This window comes from Salmo salar, chromosome 20 (genome assembly GCF_965601325.2).
Source record: "Salmo salar chromosome 20, fSalSal1, whole genome shotgun sequence".
Classification (NCBI taxonomy): domain Eukaryota; kingdom Metazoa; phylum Chordata; class Actinopteri; order Salmoniformes; family Salmonidae; genus Salmo; species Salmo salar.
Window position 1 is genome coordinate 63,003,153 of NC_138310.1, and position 16,969 is coordinate 63,020,121.

The 16,969-nt window shown below is 39.1% G+C and overlaps 1 protein-coding gene across 1 annotated transcript in view; it reads left to right on the forward strand.

Annotated features, from left to right (window-relative positions):
* LOC106581211 (flotillin-2) overlaps positions 1–16,969 on the forward strand; it is a 42,938-nt gene that overhangs the window by 20,289 nt on the left and 5,680 nt on the right. The window contains exons 5-9 of the mRNA XM_014163120.3: positions 12,058–12,176; positions 12,665–12,778; positions 12,941–13,060; positions 13,394–13,608; positions 13,954–14,137. Of these exons, the coding sequence (XP_014018595.1) occupies positions 12,058–12,176; positions 12,665–12,778; positions 12,941–13,060; positions 13,394–13,608; positions 13,954–14,137 (752 nt within the window). The remainder of the gene's footprint in view (positions 1–12,057; positions 12,177–12,664; positions 12,779–12,940; positions 13,061–13,393; positions 13,609–13,953; positions 14,138–16,969) is intronic.

A 16,969-nucleotide genomic window follows, 5' to 3' on the forward strand; every position in this document is an offset into this window, starting at 1 on the left:
CATTGCTAATCTAGGGATACAACACCATGGCACAGCATTCACGGGGGGAAATGATGGTTGAACTTGCTCTGAAACGCTGACATCCAGACACTGGTAAGAACTTGCTAGCTAAGTAGATCAGAGATCAAAATTAATTAGCAAGCTAAGCTAGCTAGCGAGCATAGATTAACAATGCTACCTGCTCTCATAAGATATCTGCAATTGATACTAACTTCAATCTATTAGCCATATAATGAATTATATTCTGAAATTTCATTTGATGGTTTCTTTGAATCAGTACACCATATACACTATTTCTAGCCAGTGACAGCCACCTAGCTAAAACTGACACGCCCCTACCAAAACATAAAAACCAACCTAGTTAGCATTAGCATGAAGCAATCCGTAACGTTACACCACACACACGATGTATAGCCAGCTGACAGTCAGTTGGACGTGCACCCCATACTGAATTGTCAAAAGCCATGCACACTCGTTTTCCGGATGAGCGCACACACAGCATTGCTAGCTCATTAATAATATATCTACTCACATGTTCAGGGTTTCTGGTTTTCTTTTATATTCCAGTAATGCGTGACTGGCCCGGTCAGGAAAGTTCATCTCAAATTGTATCCATCTTTGTTGGTGGCATATGTAATTAGTACAACAAGCTTTGACATGCCAAATGTGTGCTCAATGTGTCTGCTTCATTACATGAATGCAGAAAAAACAGTTTTGCATGACTTCCACCAATCCCTGTGGTCTAGATGATTAGTATCTATGCGGATCAAAGTTGCCACATGAGGGTGCATTAGGACGGTACAACCACGTAAATACTAGGTTTTATTCCTGTCAATGTCCATCCATGCAATTGTATTTCTAAATAAAAATGAAAATTTAAGAGCCTTTTTCGGAGCAGGTATGAAATTAATAGATGAACTGAGTTATGACAGTGAAAATTATGTTTGCACAAGATAAAATCAATATTGATAATATATCCTATATTATAGAATACCTGAAAAGGATTATGATCAAATGTTTGCACACCACAAAATGTCAGTATTAATTATCCATGACAGAATATAATCATTAGGATGCATGTCCCTGATTTATTTGCTCTATTTATTTCAGTTGAGTTTGAGGGCCATATTCCAACAAAGATTCCTGATCTACCCCCTTTAACTGAAGTCAGTGTCAACACTATTTGAAGAAATAGAGAACTAGTGGGTGGTCTCTGACTCCTTAGACATCAGTCTATCAGATGAGAAATCAATTACCGATGATGAAGATTATCATCCACCTTAAGCCTATCAAACTAGAAATCCAAGATTCCACCAATGGGTAAGCCATGTGGTCCCAAATGCAAGAGGCAATGTACTCAGAATATTTCAGAGGGTAGGCGAAAGGAAATATGGGAAAAGTATTGGGGAGATGAAGTATAAGGAGAAGAGGACATGGATTTCCACATGGTGGCACAGCAATCTAAGAAAAATATCACTGTTGGTGCTGACAGTTGACGCAGCAGGTCGTTTCTGTACCATCTTCCAAACCAGAGCGGTTTTGCACAACAGGTGTGCAAAGTGTTTTTTCTGACATTGGGCTACCACCCCAAAAATGACAGGCTGATTGTCACGATGATGGGCAAGTCAATCACCACCAAACTGATTCCACCAAAGGATCAGAGGGGAAAGAACCTACATCTCTATGTAAATGCAACTGGTATCTTAGTTACACTGTCAGTAATTACACTGCTCTTGTATTAATAGCATAAATGAGAAGTAAACTAACAAATAAAAATGGCAGATACTGCTCTTTGCTTTGGTATTACCCTGCAGTTTATAACGTATCATGCCAAGGAAGACGGCAGTAACTGCTGTTTAAGGGTCAGAGGTCAGGGTCAACGTTAATAAAAAATGTACTCATAGTAAGGCAACAGATCATTACATCTCCAATAATCACCCTAGAATTCATTTGGCTGGGCAATTAAACTTTGAAGCCATTTTTCTCAGTTCCACTCTGAGCAGTTACTGCCTTTTTGCTTGGGAGGGCAGCATAGACGTCTCACTGATCTGGAACAATACACAAGAAGATGGAACCAGAGACTCTACGGCGTGCCAGAGGTGGAGAATGAGGATGTGCGAGGAGAGGCTATCTGCATCTGCCAAGAAGTTATGCCTGCAGGGAAGAATAAAGTTGGTGATACCATCGACGTTGTGCATCGCCTCGGCAAGAAGCAACAGCAAAACGATTCAAGACCAAGGAGTATCATCATCCTCTTCACTGCCAGATTCTACAGGGATGCTGTCTGGAAAGCTGCTAGGAAGAACGCCTTCCTTCAGAGCCATGGTATGCGTTTCGCCGAGCATCTCAGCCCAGAGGACATAGAAAGGAACAAGTTGTGGCCAACGATCAAGAAAGCACGAAATGAGGGAAAGGCTGCTTACTTCGTCGGAGGACGAGGCTTCATCAACGGTTCAGAAATCCGTATTCCTCCCTAAAATCTCACCAGAAGGAACAGATTGATGGTTTTGACCATGGTATTCTCATTTTCCTTGTATTGTTTAACTTTACCTAACAAGCATCAGGTGACTGTTTTTCAGAATACTCAGGTACTTCAATTTATTAGTTTGTTCTTGTATTACCAGAAGGCCTATTATTATTTATTTTTTTACAAACCTACAAAGAAGACAAAGTTATTTATTTTTTATGTATACTAAGATACTGCTTTTTAAAGGGCATACAGGTCTGCTCTGACTTTACACAATTATTGTTCTATTTAGTTATTAATACTTATTTCCAAGTGAAAAAGGGCTTAGGAACATGTATATGTAAAAAAATAAAAATAAATATTCAATTGTTTTATGGTCAGTTTTCATATGCACTTAAAATAGTAGGTACCCTTTTATTTAAATTATTATTTGGTATTTTATTTCTCAGAATAGTTCCTGATTACACTAAAGAGGGTTGTTAGTCTCTCTTACTACAAATAACCCTTGGTTTGGTCTTGAACGTAATTTTCAGTTGAGTTGAATTTCAATAGCCGGATAACAGCTAGCTCAAGAGTTTATGGAATAAGCTATTTTCACTTTAAGTTGGCTTAAATAGTGCAGATCTCGGTTCCTTATCACTTACGTTCACTGCTCCTACGTTTTTGACTCATCCTACTACAGTTTATACTTTATATAGTCTTTGTTGTTTTGTCTTTTGTCTATAGTTTCTTAATGCTAGGGGGTTATGAAACAATGTGACGCAAAAGGCCTTATTTTTATTTGTTAAACAATTTTGAACAGAATTTTGCTTTTTTCAAGAGTCTCACTCAATTTCGGCTGATGCCAACTTCTGGAGGTCACAGTGGGGCAACGATATTTGGCTTTCCCATGGATCTGAACGCTCCTCTGGTGTCACTACAATGAAAAATACCTTTGGTGGTAATATTCTACACTTGGAATGTGACCCCTTATTTGTCTTGTGATCAGTTACAATGACATTACGCTCATTACTGTAAACTTCTACGGGTACAACACCATACATGAGAATGATGAGTTGCTTGAATCTATAGAGAAACATATACTTCATTGGTTATCTACATTTCCAAATTCGTTATTATTGATAGGTGACACGACCGTGTGGAGAGACGGACCAAGGCGCAGCGTGATTGGAGTTCCACATCTTTATTTTTAGTGAAACTTAAAACAAACCAAGAAACAAACAACGACCGTGCAGTACTGAGGTGCAACATGCACTAACTCAAAAACAATATCCCACAAAGCAGGTGAGAACAGGGAACTCTTAAGTATGATCCCCAATTAGAGACAACAATAATCAGCTGCCTCTAATTGGGAACCATACTCAATCCCAAAACATAGAAAGAAAATGACTAGAACACCCCCCTAGTCACGCTCTGACCTAAACATCATGGAGAACCAAAGGCTCTCCATAGTCAGGGCGTAACAATAGGAGGGGACTTTAACATTACTATAGACAATTCAACTGATAGATGGCCCCCAGGTAGGCCAACCAATCAGAATTTGGGTTTAATAGTTTTTTATGGAAAGGTTTGGTCTTACTGCTATATGGAGAGAGAGAGGTTTCCTGCCGACAGATCGTTCACTTGGAGTAACAAAACAGGTTCCAGACAATCCAGAATAGATTTTTGTCTTCTATCCAAATTTATTGATAGTGAGTTTGTTACTACAAATATTTGTACTACTCCCCTCACAGACCATAGGGCCATTTACATTGATATCAAAATATTTACCCCTGATACTAACCTTGGTAGAGCATCCTACTGGAAGCTAAATAGCTAATTTCACTCTCACAGGAAGCGGCGCAGGTCCTAATCCAGGCACTTGTCATCTCCCGTCTGGATTACTGCAACTCGCTGTTGGCTGGGCTCCCTGCCTGTGCCATTAAACCCCTACAACTCATCCAGAACGCCGCAGCCCGTCTGGTGTTCAACCTTCCCAAGTTCTCTCACGTCACCCCGCTCCTCCGCTCTCTCCACTGGCTTCCAGTTGAAGCTCGCATCCGCTACAAGACCATGGTGATTGCTACGGAGCTGTGAAGGGAACGGCACCTCCATACCTTCAGGCTCTGATCAGGCCCTACACCCAAACAAGGGCACTGCGTTCATCCACCTCTGGCCTGCTGGCCCCCCTACCTCTGAGGAAGCACAGTTCCCGCTCAGCCCAGTCAAAACTGTTCGCTGCTCTGGCACCCCAATGGTGGAACAAGCTCCCTCAAGACGCCAGGACAGTGGAGTCAATCACCACCTTCCGGAGACACCTGAAACCCCACCTCTTTAAGGAATACCTAGGATAGGATAAAGTAATCCTTCTAACCCCCCCCCTTAAAAGATTTAGATGCACAATTGTAAAGTGGTTGTTCCACTGGATATCATAAGGTGAATGCACCAATTTGTAAGTCGTGGATAAGAGCATCTGCTAAATGACTTAAATGTAAATGTAATTTATTAAATAATGATATAGTTAAGTTTGAGGTTAAAGATCTGCTTTCACACTTTTGGGAAAGGGCTTGTGAAGAAAAATCTTATTGCAAGAACTGGGAGCTCTTTAAATTTGAGGTGTCCAAATACCTTAGAAAATATGGTAGTAATCTTGCTAAGACCAGAAGAGTTGAGGAGGAAAAGGTGATCATTAAGATAACTTCCCTTTCTCAGAGGTCCCCAGCCGGCCTCTCGGGAGAGGAGAAGATGGAACTGATTGAGTTTTCAAAATAAACTGGATAATATATATAGATTAAAAGCAGAAGGAGCCTTTATTAGATCTAGGAAAAAATGGATTGAGGAGGGAGAACAGAATTCATCCTATTTCTTTAGACTTGAGAAATTTCACTCTACAAATAACACTATCCATAAGTTAAACATTGATGGTGTTATTACAGATGACCAAAAATGAATCGCTAAATACTGTAGCAATTTTTACAGAAAATTGTATAGCTCTATGTACTGTCAGGAATCCACAGATATGTTTTTTGACTCACTGAATAATGTTCACTCTATCAGTGATATAGAATCTAAACAGTGTGATGATGTCACGTCCTGACCAGTAAAGGGGTTATTTGTTATTGTAGTTTGGTCAGGGGGTGTTTGTTTTACGTGGTTCGGGGTTTGTTGGGCTATGTACTTATGTAAGAGGGGTGTTTGTTTTATGTGTTCCGGGGTTTTTTGGTCTATGTTCTATGTTAGTGTATTTCTATGTTCAGTCTAGTCTGTTTAGTTCATTGGATTGACCTTCAATTGGAGGCAGCTGTTCCTCGTTGCCTCTGATTTGAAGGTCCTATGTATAGGGGTGTTTTTGTAATGGGATTTGTGGGTAGATGTTTCCTGTTTTGTGTCTGTGCACCTGACAGAACTGTTTAGTGTTGTTCGTTTTGTATACGTGATTTGTTTGTTTTTCCTTCTTTTGATTTAATAAAGAAGATGAGTATACACGTTCCCGCTGCACCTTGGTCCAATCCTTACGACGCCCGTTACAGATGAACCCATCAAAGTTGAAGAGATTATACAGTCTATAAAACATCTAAAGAACAATAAATCACCAGGTGTTGATGGAATTACATCAGAATTTTACAAATTATTTTCTGAATAAGTAGCTCCCTTCCTATTTGAAGTTTTTTTTTTTTTAGAGAGTATTAAAAACAATGTTCTCCCTCCTACAATGAGTCAGGAGTTAATGACACTGATACCTAAGCCTAAAAAAGAAGTGCTGTTCATCGATAACTGGTGTCCAATTTGTCTTCTTAATAATGACTATAAGATATTAGCCTTTCTACTTGCAAAAAGAATTAAAGAAGTCCTGGATGCAATCATTGATGAAACACAGTCTGGCTTTATGAGGAACAGACATATTTCTAACAATGTCAGACTAGTATTAGACATACTTGACTACTCAGACCTAATAACCGAGGATAGCTTCATTTTATTTTTCGATTTTTATTAAGCATTTGACACAGTAGAGCATCAGTTCCTCTTCCACTCCCTTGAGAGACTTGGCTTTGGGGATTTTTTTCTGTAAGGCTATAATGACTCTATACACGTGGTAACAGCTCTATCAAATTGAAATATGGCACCTCACCTAGATTTGAGTTAAAGAGAGGACAACCTTGCCTAATTCCTATCTCGCCGTACCTGTTTTTATTAATCACCCAACTTCTTACAAATTCTTTAAATAATAGTCCTGTACAAGGTATTTCCATAGCTGGTAAAGAAATTATTATAAGCAAACTGGCTGATGATACTACACTTTCTGAAAGATGCTAACTAAATTCCCATATCGATCAATGTGATACAATCCTTTTCCAAAGCGTCTGGTCTATATCTTAACATTAATAAATGTGAACTCATGGCTGTCAAAGATTGTGTGACACCTTCATATTATGGTATTCCAGTAAAAGAAGAACTTACATATTTAGGCATAACCATTACAAAGGATCAGATGTCTAGAGGCTTACTAAATTTGAACCCTCTTATTAAAAAACCCCAGAAGAAGCTAAATCAATTGCTACAAAGGGACTTATCTTTAAAAGGAAGAGTCCTAATAACCAAGGCTGAAGGTATCTCTAGACTAACATATGGCGCTTTATCTTTATATCTTGACAGTAAAATAAGCAAGGAGATAGACCAGATGCTTTTCAACTTTCTGTGGAGAAAACGTACCCATTACATTAGGAAAACTGTTGTAATGAATACTTATGAGAATAATGGGCTGAATTTTCTGGACTTTACTACCTTAAATAATACTTTTAAAATCAATTGGATAAAACAATTCCTAAGAAGACCCACTTCTATGTGGAATTTTATTCCTCATCATGTCTTCTCTACTTTTGCTGGCCTTAACTTCATGTTGGTTTGCAATTATAATATTGACAAAGTTCCAGTGAAACTTTCTGCTTTTCATCAGCAGGTTTTCTTGTCATGGTCCTTAATTTATAAGCATAATTTTTCTCCACACAGATATTATATATGGAATAAATTGTATAAAAATACTTCTTTGTTTTTAGAATATTGGTTCCGAAATAATATCCTATTTTATTTTTTATTTTTTTATTTCACCTTTATTTAACCAGGTAGGCAAGTTGAGAACAAGTTCTCATTTACAATTGCGACCTGGCCAAGATAAAGCAAAGCAGTTCGACAACATACAAAAACACAGAGTTACACATGGAGTAAAACAACATACAATCAATGATGCAGTAGAAAAAAATAAGACTATATACAATGTGAGCAAATGATGTGAGATAAGGGAGGTAAAGGCAAAAAAAATGCCATGGTGGCAAATTAAATAAAGTATAGCAAGAAAAACACTGGAATATTGGTGAGCCAACTTGTAAATGCAGAGGGTCTTTTACTCAGTTATAAGGAATTCTTATCACTTTACAAGGTCCCTCTAACACCTAAAGATTTTGCAATTGTTTTAGATGCCATTCCCTCAGGTGTTACTTTATTATTCAGGAACGTGTCAAGACCTGACCCTCAGAGCCTACCTTCCGCTGAACCTGTTGACTCATCAGTAGGAAAGATTTGTTTCTCTTTTGGTCCATTCAACAACAGAGCGATACGAACCTTGTTTCAGCAGGATGTATCTATACCTTATGTCATGCCTTATTGGAATGGATTTAATGATAATATCTGTTGGAAAAAAGTTTGGATGTTGCCACACACATACCTACTTGTTAACAAAATTAAGGAAATTTCCTTTAAAATTATTCATAAATATTATCCTGCCAACCACTATATAAAGAAGTTTAAGGAAAACATCAACTCAAATTGCTCCTTTTGTAATGACCACCCAGTAACGGTGTTGCATCTTTTTTGGCATTGTATTCAAGTAAGAAAACTGTGGCAAGACATCAGTAGATTTATAATTGAACACATTTATGAAGATTTTACACTATTGTGGTGAGATGTACTGCTTGGATTCTTTACCTACGATAGAAATAAGCTGAAACATTTTTATGCAATTCATTTCATTATTCTTTTGGCCAAATTTCATATTCACAAATGTACATTTACAAACAAAACACCACATTTTCTTACCTTACAAAAGAAATTGAACCGTATTTTAAGACAATTAAATACTCTAAGAAAAAGCTGTTAGAATAATAAGTGTATGTCCCTTAAAGTCCTTGTGTAATGTGATATGGTACCCCCTAGCCCAATTGTCCTTTGTATATTATTTATATATACTTGTGTTCCCACATATACTTCCTGTATTGATTTGTTATTTTTGTTATTTTTTTTACTCTGTTCAAAATCAATTATGTAGTCCGTCATTGCAACCGAAATGTCTCTAGTAACACTGTCAAAGTTTGAATATGCCTCGTAGGCATCTTCTTTAATAAACACAGAATCCAGTGCTCTAATGAAAGTTCCCATACCATCATCCTCCAAGTCCTCAACGGATATTTCCAGTGCTGTATCTCTCGCTCTTCCTTCGAGCGATAATACCACCACAAGTGCTTGCTTTTTCTTGTCCAGATTAGTAACCCGTGTCCAGTTCATTTTTCCAACTTTCATACGACCTCAACGGATATTACAACGCGAGGTGGCACGTTGTCGTTATTAGCCATCCTCTGCTATCAATGTTAACACAAAAAATAGCACAATACATGGTTGCCATTGCACTCAGGCTAGGTTAATCAATAATGAGACTCCTGCGTAGGCACACTAATAACAGAGTGATAGCACCGTAATATCAGAAATATTGGCATACTTAAAACACGAACTTAACAACACACACATGGTTTTTGCTAATGGGTAGTTTTTCAACAACAAATTGCTGATAGGTAGCTTTTCAAACAGTCTGTTAAGGCTTTGTACTAAATATAGCCTGTCTAAATTCAAATAATTTTTCAAAATGTAAATGTAATGAGAGCCTGAATGTATGAAAGGGTAAAGTACTTAAGTAGTACTTTAAAGTATTTTTACTTAAGTCATTTTTGGGGGGGTATCTGTACTTTTACTTCACTACATTCCTTAAGAAAATATTTCACTTTTTACTCCATTTTCCTTGACACACAAAAGTACTCGTTACATTTTGAATGCTTAGCAGGACAGGAAAATAGTCTAATTCACGCACTTATCAACCGAACATCCCTGGTCATCCCTACTGCCTCTGATCTGGCGGACTAAACACACATGCTTCGTTTGTAAATGATAGTGATGGGTCGTTCGCGAACGGGTCGGCTCTAAGAGCCGGCTCTTGTAGGTGAATGTTGGGAGCTGGCTCGCATATCAGAAGAGCCGAATCTATTTATAGAAATATATAAAAAATTAAGATATGAATAATCAAAAGATTTAAATGAATAGAATTAAGTAATTCAAAGAACGAAAAAATAATATAGGCCTAAATGCTCAAGCGCACACATTCGTTCTGACTGTCTGCTCCGACTAACAGCCTCACCTGTTGTTCCTGTCAATCAGACACGCAGTGTCAACCAATGAACCAAAGATGTGTGAGGGAGGGCCAAGCGAACTCACTCAGTCACATACTTAGCAGTCGAGGACAGAGAGGAAGGACAGCTGTGAAAACAACAGCTGGAAAATGAGTCGGAATCATATGCGAACTGTGCACCCAACTGTGAAGCTAGCTGTAGCGGAGCTTCGAGAAACTAGCGGGCCTGCTAGTGATAGTGGTGGAGCCAGCACCTCCACACGTGGAGATGTATCCACTTAGTCAAGTAGGCCTACTCCGCGATCCACAGCAACGCAGTCTTCTATGGACCAGTTTATGCCAAAGTCTATGTCCGTAGCAAAACAAGGCCAAATTGATATTGCATTGGCTAAAATTATTGCCACCGATTTCCAGCCATTTCGATCGTGGAGGACAGAGGTTTTAGAAATTATAGCAGTAGTCTAAATCCAATGTACACAATTCCAAGCAGGAAAACTCGTTCAAAATCACTTATTCCACAATTGTACGAGAGCACACAGGCTTCAGTGCGGGAAAGAGTCCAAAAAGCTACTGCAGTTTGCCTGACCACTGCCTGCTGGACGTCAAGGGTAACCACTTCTTACATGTCGTTTACTTGCACTTCATTGAATATTTTTTGTCTTCTGGACTGCTTTGAGTTCAGCGACAGACACACCTCAGAGAACTTGGCAGAGGAACTGTTGAGAGTGGCCAGAGAATGGCAGTAGATGGAAAAGTGGTGTGTTTTGTTAGCGACAATGCAGCTAACATAACCAAAGCCATGAAAATGTTAAAATGGACCCATCATCCATGTCTTGCCCACACAATCAACCTGATTGTAAGAGATGCTCTGAAGGTGATGAAGCCTACTGTGGACAAAGTGAAAGCAACTGCGGAATACTTCCACAGGAGCACAGTAAGTGCTGAAAAACGAAAGTCTACACAACGCCAGATGGGGATGACTGAGCTGAGGCCTAAACAAGACTGCACTACAAGGTGGAATTCAACATTTTATATGTTGAAGTGGTTTCTTGAGTCAATGGATGCCATCATCTCTACCCTGGCCATTGTCAATGCACCGGTTTGTTACATTTATATGCACTTTGTTTACATACATTAAAAAAGGTATACTTTAAATGCACATGTGTAATAGCATCCTTCTTTTTTACATTTTCAATTTGTGGGATGCTGCAGTTTTGCAAATTGTTATTTATTTTTCTTTGATATGGTGCAATATTCTATTATACTGTTCAGATTGTGTTCGTTTTGAATGGTTAGATTTATATGCACTTTGTTTATATACATAAAAAATATATACTTTAAATGCAAATGTTTAATAGCATTCTTTTCCATAACAAACCAATGCATTTTTAAATACATTGTGGTTAAGGTAGAGTATGATTTCATTTAATTAGAGTTGTTTTAACACCAATCATAGTCATAGTATCTCAAACTGTTTGACTTGAAAAAATACAAAACATATATTTTTTTAAAGAGCCATTTGGGAGCCAAAAGAGCCAGCTCTTTTTGGTGAGCTGAGCCGAGCCGAACGAGCCGGCTCACTGAAAGAGCCAGAATGCCCATCACTAGTAAATGATGTCTGAATGTTGGAGTGTGCCCTTGGCTTTCTGTAAATGAAAAAAAAAAATACAAATGGTGCCATCCGGTTTGCTTAATTTAAGGAATTTGAAATGATTTATACTTTTACTTTTGATATTTAACTATATTTTAAACCAAATACTTAGACTTTTACTCAAGTAGAATTTTACTGGGTGACTTTTACTTGAGTCATTTTCTATTAAGGTATCTTTACTTTTACTCAAGTATGACAGTTGGGTACTTTTTCCACCACTGGTAACTTCTAAAACCACAAACATGAAATCCAAGAATATATAGACTGCACTATTGAAAAGTAAACATATGTTCTGTATTATGAGATTTTTATCATGTTTTACTATATGATAATGACGACTTTATAGATCTGTGCTTTTAACAATGCATTTTGTCTTTCTAAATACCCATGAATTTCAGTGATTATTTAACTACCATGTGGGATAGCTTTAATAAAGTAGTCAGTAAGTGAAGTGGGTCTATATCCAGTGGTATAGAGACACTGACGGGCTCTGCTGCTCTCCCCTCTCCACAGGCACACTGACAGTGGAGCAAATCTACCAGGACAGGGACAAGTTTGCCCAGCTGGTGAGGGAGGTGGCAGCTCCCGACGTGGGCAGGATGGGCATCGAGATCCTCAGCTTCACTATCAAGGTGAGTCTGTTGAGGGTGCCATGAAGTGTGGAGGTAAAGGCAGTTAAACACACCTTTATTTTTTTTTTGGAATGTTGTTTTTTTGCCTTTGCTGTGTTTATCGTGTGACTTTAAAAAATATATTATTTTGCATTCCATGTGTATTGGTGCTTGTTTTCCTATGGAATTTAATGGATGATGTTGATTGGGAGGCGACTCCAATTAACTAGTCTTCACCGTTGTTGATTATGATTGATTGTGGACTGGTAGTAAGTAGGTCTAATAGCTGTGAATTAGACTAGACTGTCACAGTCCCCATCAATGAGATACACTTTTAATTATCAGCTCTTCACTGCAAGGGCTACAATCAATTAGATGTTATCACATGTTGTTGGACATTTTATTGACGTTTTTGTTCCCTCAAGTGTCTCAGGTTGTGTGTTGTAATCTGAGCTTGTGTGTGCGTGCGTGCGTGCGTGCGTGCGTGCGTGCGTGCGTGCGTGTTGTAGGATGTCTATGATAAACTGGACTACTTGAGCTCCCTGGGGAAAACTCAGACAGCAGCAGTTCAGAGGGATGCAGACATCGGTGTGGCAGAGGCAGAAAGAGATGCTGGGATAAGAGTAAGATTCAATAAACTTGATTAATTCCAGAGGGCAGTTATTTCTGGGGCTCTGTTTGTCTGTATTAATATACATACTTTTCATTTGAGAAGTTTGTAAGTTCATTTTATTAATTTCCCCTTTTCCTCTCATGTATATTATTCTCTCTCACTCTCTTGCCAGGAAGCTGAGTGCAAGAAGGAGATGATGGATGTCAAGTTCCTGGCCGACACCAAGATGGCCGACTCCAAACGAGAACTTGAACTGCAGAAGGCTGCTTTCAACCAAGAAGTCAACACCAAGGTCTGCATGAACTCCATGCTCCACCCTTGAATGCCAGTTAAATAAGTACAGTGTGGTAGAAATTCCAGTCTACTAAATGATTCTATGATGTTGGTCCATCCGAGTCTAAATTATCATTAGGCGTTAGTAATTTAGTAAATGCGACATCTTACGTGATCAGAGAGCCTGGAATGAACATTGAATATAGCCCTAAGCAGCCAAATGCTCCCTCCAGCCAACCTTAACATTAAAACTCCTCTATCAACATAGACGGCCAAGTCATGATCCTGTCTCTCTGTCTGTGTGCTTCAACATGGACGTCATGGTCATGTCTCTCTGTCCCTGTGTCTCCAGAAAGCGGAAGCTCAGCTGGCCTATGAGCTGCAGGCAGCTAAAGAACAGCAGAAGATCAGGCTGGAGGAGATAGAGATTGAGGTGGTTCAGAGGAAGAAGCAGATCACCATTGAGGAGAAGGAGATTGTCCGCACAGAGAAGGAGCTCATCGCCATAGTGAAGAGGCCTGCCGAGGCAGAGGCATACAAGATGCAGCAGCTGGCTGAGGGACAGAAGTAGGAATACCTTTTATATTATAACAGAACATATCCACAGTCTATTTCCCATTATACGCTTACCTAGCTGTAACATACAAACTATGTCCTTCACTAGTGATTCCATTCAACTTTTGTGCATTGTCTTCTATCGCAAAAAAAACATTTTCTCATCAGTCTGGAACGCTTCAACACATATAGATTGGTAGCACTTCATTTAACAGTGCAAAAATGTCCCGGTATTTACTAAGTGATCAGGTTAAATGGTAGTTACACAATAATAGCATATGAATTACATACAAATTGTTTGTTTCGGAACTCATTCTTGTTTCCAATTTGTTCTGATACGAGTGTGTTGTCTTTCAGGATGAAGAAGGTTCTGACGGCCCAGGCGGAGGCAGAGAAGATCCGGAGGATAGGCGAGGCAGAGGCCTGCTCCATAGAGGCTATAGGGAAGGCTGAGGCTGAGAAGATGAGGCTGAAGGCTGAGGCCTACCAGAAGTATGGAGAGGCAGCCAAGACTGCTCTGGTCCTGGAGGCCCTTCCCAAGGTAATACACTATGGAATTAAGTCACATAAGTCATATTGTGTTTAATGTTTTTAAATGCAGTGTATCTACACGTGTGTTTGAATTGTTTAGATTTAATCAGATTAAATCACGACTGCCTTGACGAGACCTTCATACAGATGTATTCATATTGAGGTAGTAATGTGTAGATTTACTGTAGACACCAGTGTTGTACTACTCAAGACCAGTCTCAAGACCATATATTGAGTATCTCTGTCTTGTCTTGGTGTCAGATCGGTCTTGACTCGGTCTCGGACAGTTAGTGTCTGTTTGCATCATAGACATGGATGGGCCTGGGTGGACAGAGGCCCACCCACTGGGGAGCCAGGCCCTGACAGGCCCACCCAATAAGCTTGATGTGGTTTAAGCATTGTTGCGTACTGTCTTTTTTTTCTATTTAAAAAAAAGGTGTGATTTTGAGAGTGAAATTCTGAAAAATCTATAGAAAAACTCATAAAAAAAAACTGGATTTTTCACATAGCGTGCCTTTCCTTCACTTGGTGGGCCATTTGGGAACTTTCTTTGCAAAATTAGAGTATACCCACTTCTCCAGGCATCACTACACCATTGCATAGGGCCGATGGAAAGACAGCAGTCACACACAGCATGATGTTAAAGGATAAGCAGTCCATAAACTCAGACATAAGCCAGCAGGTCCCAATCATAAGAATACAAAAACAATACCATTAAGTATTTCCCAATCGAAATGTGTAACTATTACTTCCCATTGCATAATACATTTCACATTTAGCACACAAAGTAACCAGTGACCTAAAGTTTAAAGTGGAACTGTGTGTTTTAACTACTTTGCAGATATAAAACAGACAATCATGATATTAGTCCAAAATATAAAATTCTCAGTTTTATGCTACAAAACCAACTACATACGAGGTTTTAAAAATGCTATATTTGACTCAACTTCCCATGACGTACATTAAGGCATTGTTGGCAGAATAGATGGATGCAGTTCAATGCATGGTTAATATAATTCACCAATACATGTCTTGTTACTACAAAAACTATTGTTATCTGGATGTAAATCACAGCTGGCCTGGTACATTGTTTGCTGCCTCCATTCGGACAAATGTAACTAAGGCTAGGAATGTCAATACAATCAAACTAGCAAGGGCAATGATCAAAAGTCAGTCAATGTGGCTAATAGGCTAGCATATCTATTTATGTAGAAAGTTAAAAGCACAGAGCCTAATGTTAGCTAGCTGGCGGCTAGGAGGATGTTATGCCATTGGAGGAGTGGGAGTGACTTGACTTTTTCCCCTCATAATTTTTCAGTGGCTATACACAGCTAGAGATGCAGGTGTCATTTGGTTAGCTAGCAAAAACTTGAATGACTGTTATCCAGTTAGCATATCTCTTGATTTGGCAAATTCACTCTGGTTGTTTACTCCGATTTCAGAGCACTCTGTTCTGAGTGTGCCAGAGCACAGAACAACTGATATGACAGGTGCCAGTAAAAGTAGGCAAAAAAGGTAATAGTTAGTCAAGAACGCTCAATAGGACTGTAAAGTTCCCAGATGTAAGAGGACTCCTGTGGTGTTTACATATTTGCAGAAATCCATTCAGGTGTATTTTGTGGCTTTTGGTGAATGCGTTCTAATGATCTAAAGTCACGCTGTTGCTACTGCCTGTAAACACAGTCCAGTTCAAAGTGAATGAAGGCAGGCCCTTGTGATGGCTTGTTTATATGAAGGCCTACAGTAGCTCTGGTTGGCTATAGCGCACTGGTCTGTGTAGACTCCGGTTCTGGACAAGACAGATGTTTTTATTCAGTTTTATCTACTGCAGTGTCTATTAATTGTCCAAACGCAAGGCCTCTATAATACTATAGAATTTTCACAACTGCCTTAGTATACGTTACTCCCAAACATTCTAAGAATTCATGAAAATGTGAAAATGATCATATCTAAGTGGTCGCTTGTCATAAAAATAAAAAAAGTTTCATTCTTTCTGGGGGTGTATATGAACAAATGTTCATAAGATTTCATGTTGCTAAAATGCTTTCAGTTCCACTTTAAATGCAACGCGGTTTCACACACGTTATTTTCAAAGGGATGGCTGCAATAAAAAACACAGTTCGACTCACCAGATGATGATGATGATTTGAAACGTAACTTCTTCTTGAAAGTTATTATTGAAATGGGAGAAGCTAACAAATTAGCAACATCCTTTTTGATAACACCTGCTGCAGCCGCTGCAAACTAGCCGACTTTTGAAATGGCGCCGGAGGGGATGGCTGCTGTTTTACGTGCTCCTAACCAACTGTGCTATTTTTTTATTTTTTTTTCACATTGTTTGTAACTTTTTTTTAAAACTTATTTTCTACATAATGTTGCTGCTACCGTCTCTTATGACCGAAAATAACTTCTGGAAATCAGAACAGTGATTACTCACCTCGAACTGGACAAAGATTTGAATGAGTCCGACGCAAAGATATACTGATTTCTCGGGAACGGCCCCAAATCCCCGTCATTTGCGTGAAGAAAAGACGGAGAAAAAGGGGGTGGAGATCGGGCTGCCTTCTGAGAATTCATAGGCGAGTGAGTAAACCTCCATTGCCATCCGTTTTATTGGCCAACGTGCAATCATTGGAAAACAAAATGGATGATCTACGATCAAGATTATCCTACCAACAGGACATTAAAACTGTAATATCTTATGTTTCACCGAGTTGTGGCTGAACGACGACATGGATAAAGCTGGCGGGATTTTCCATGTATCGGCAGGACAGAGAAGCTACGCCTGGTAAGACTAGGGTCGGGGGTGTGTGTCTATTTGTCAAAAACAACTGGTGTGCGA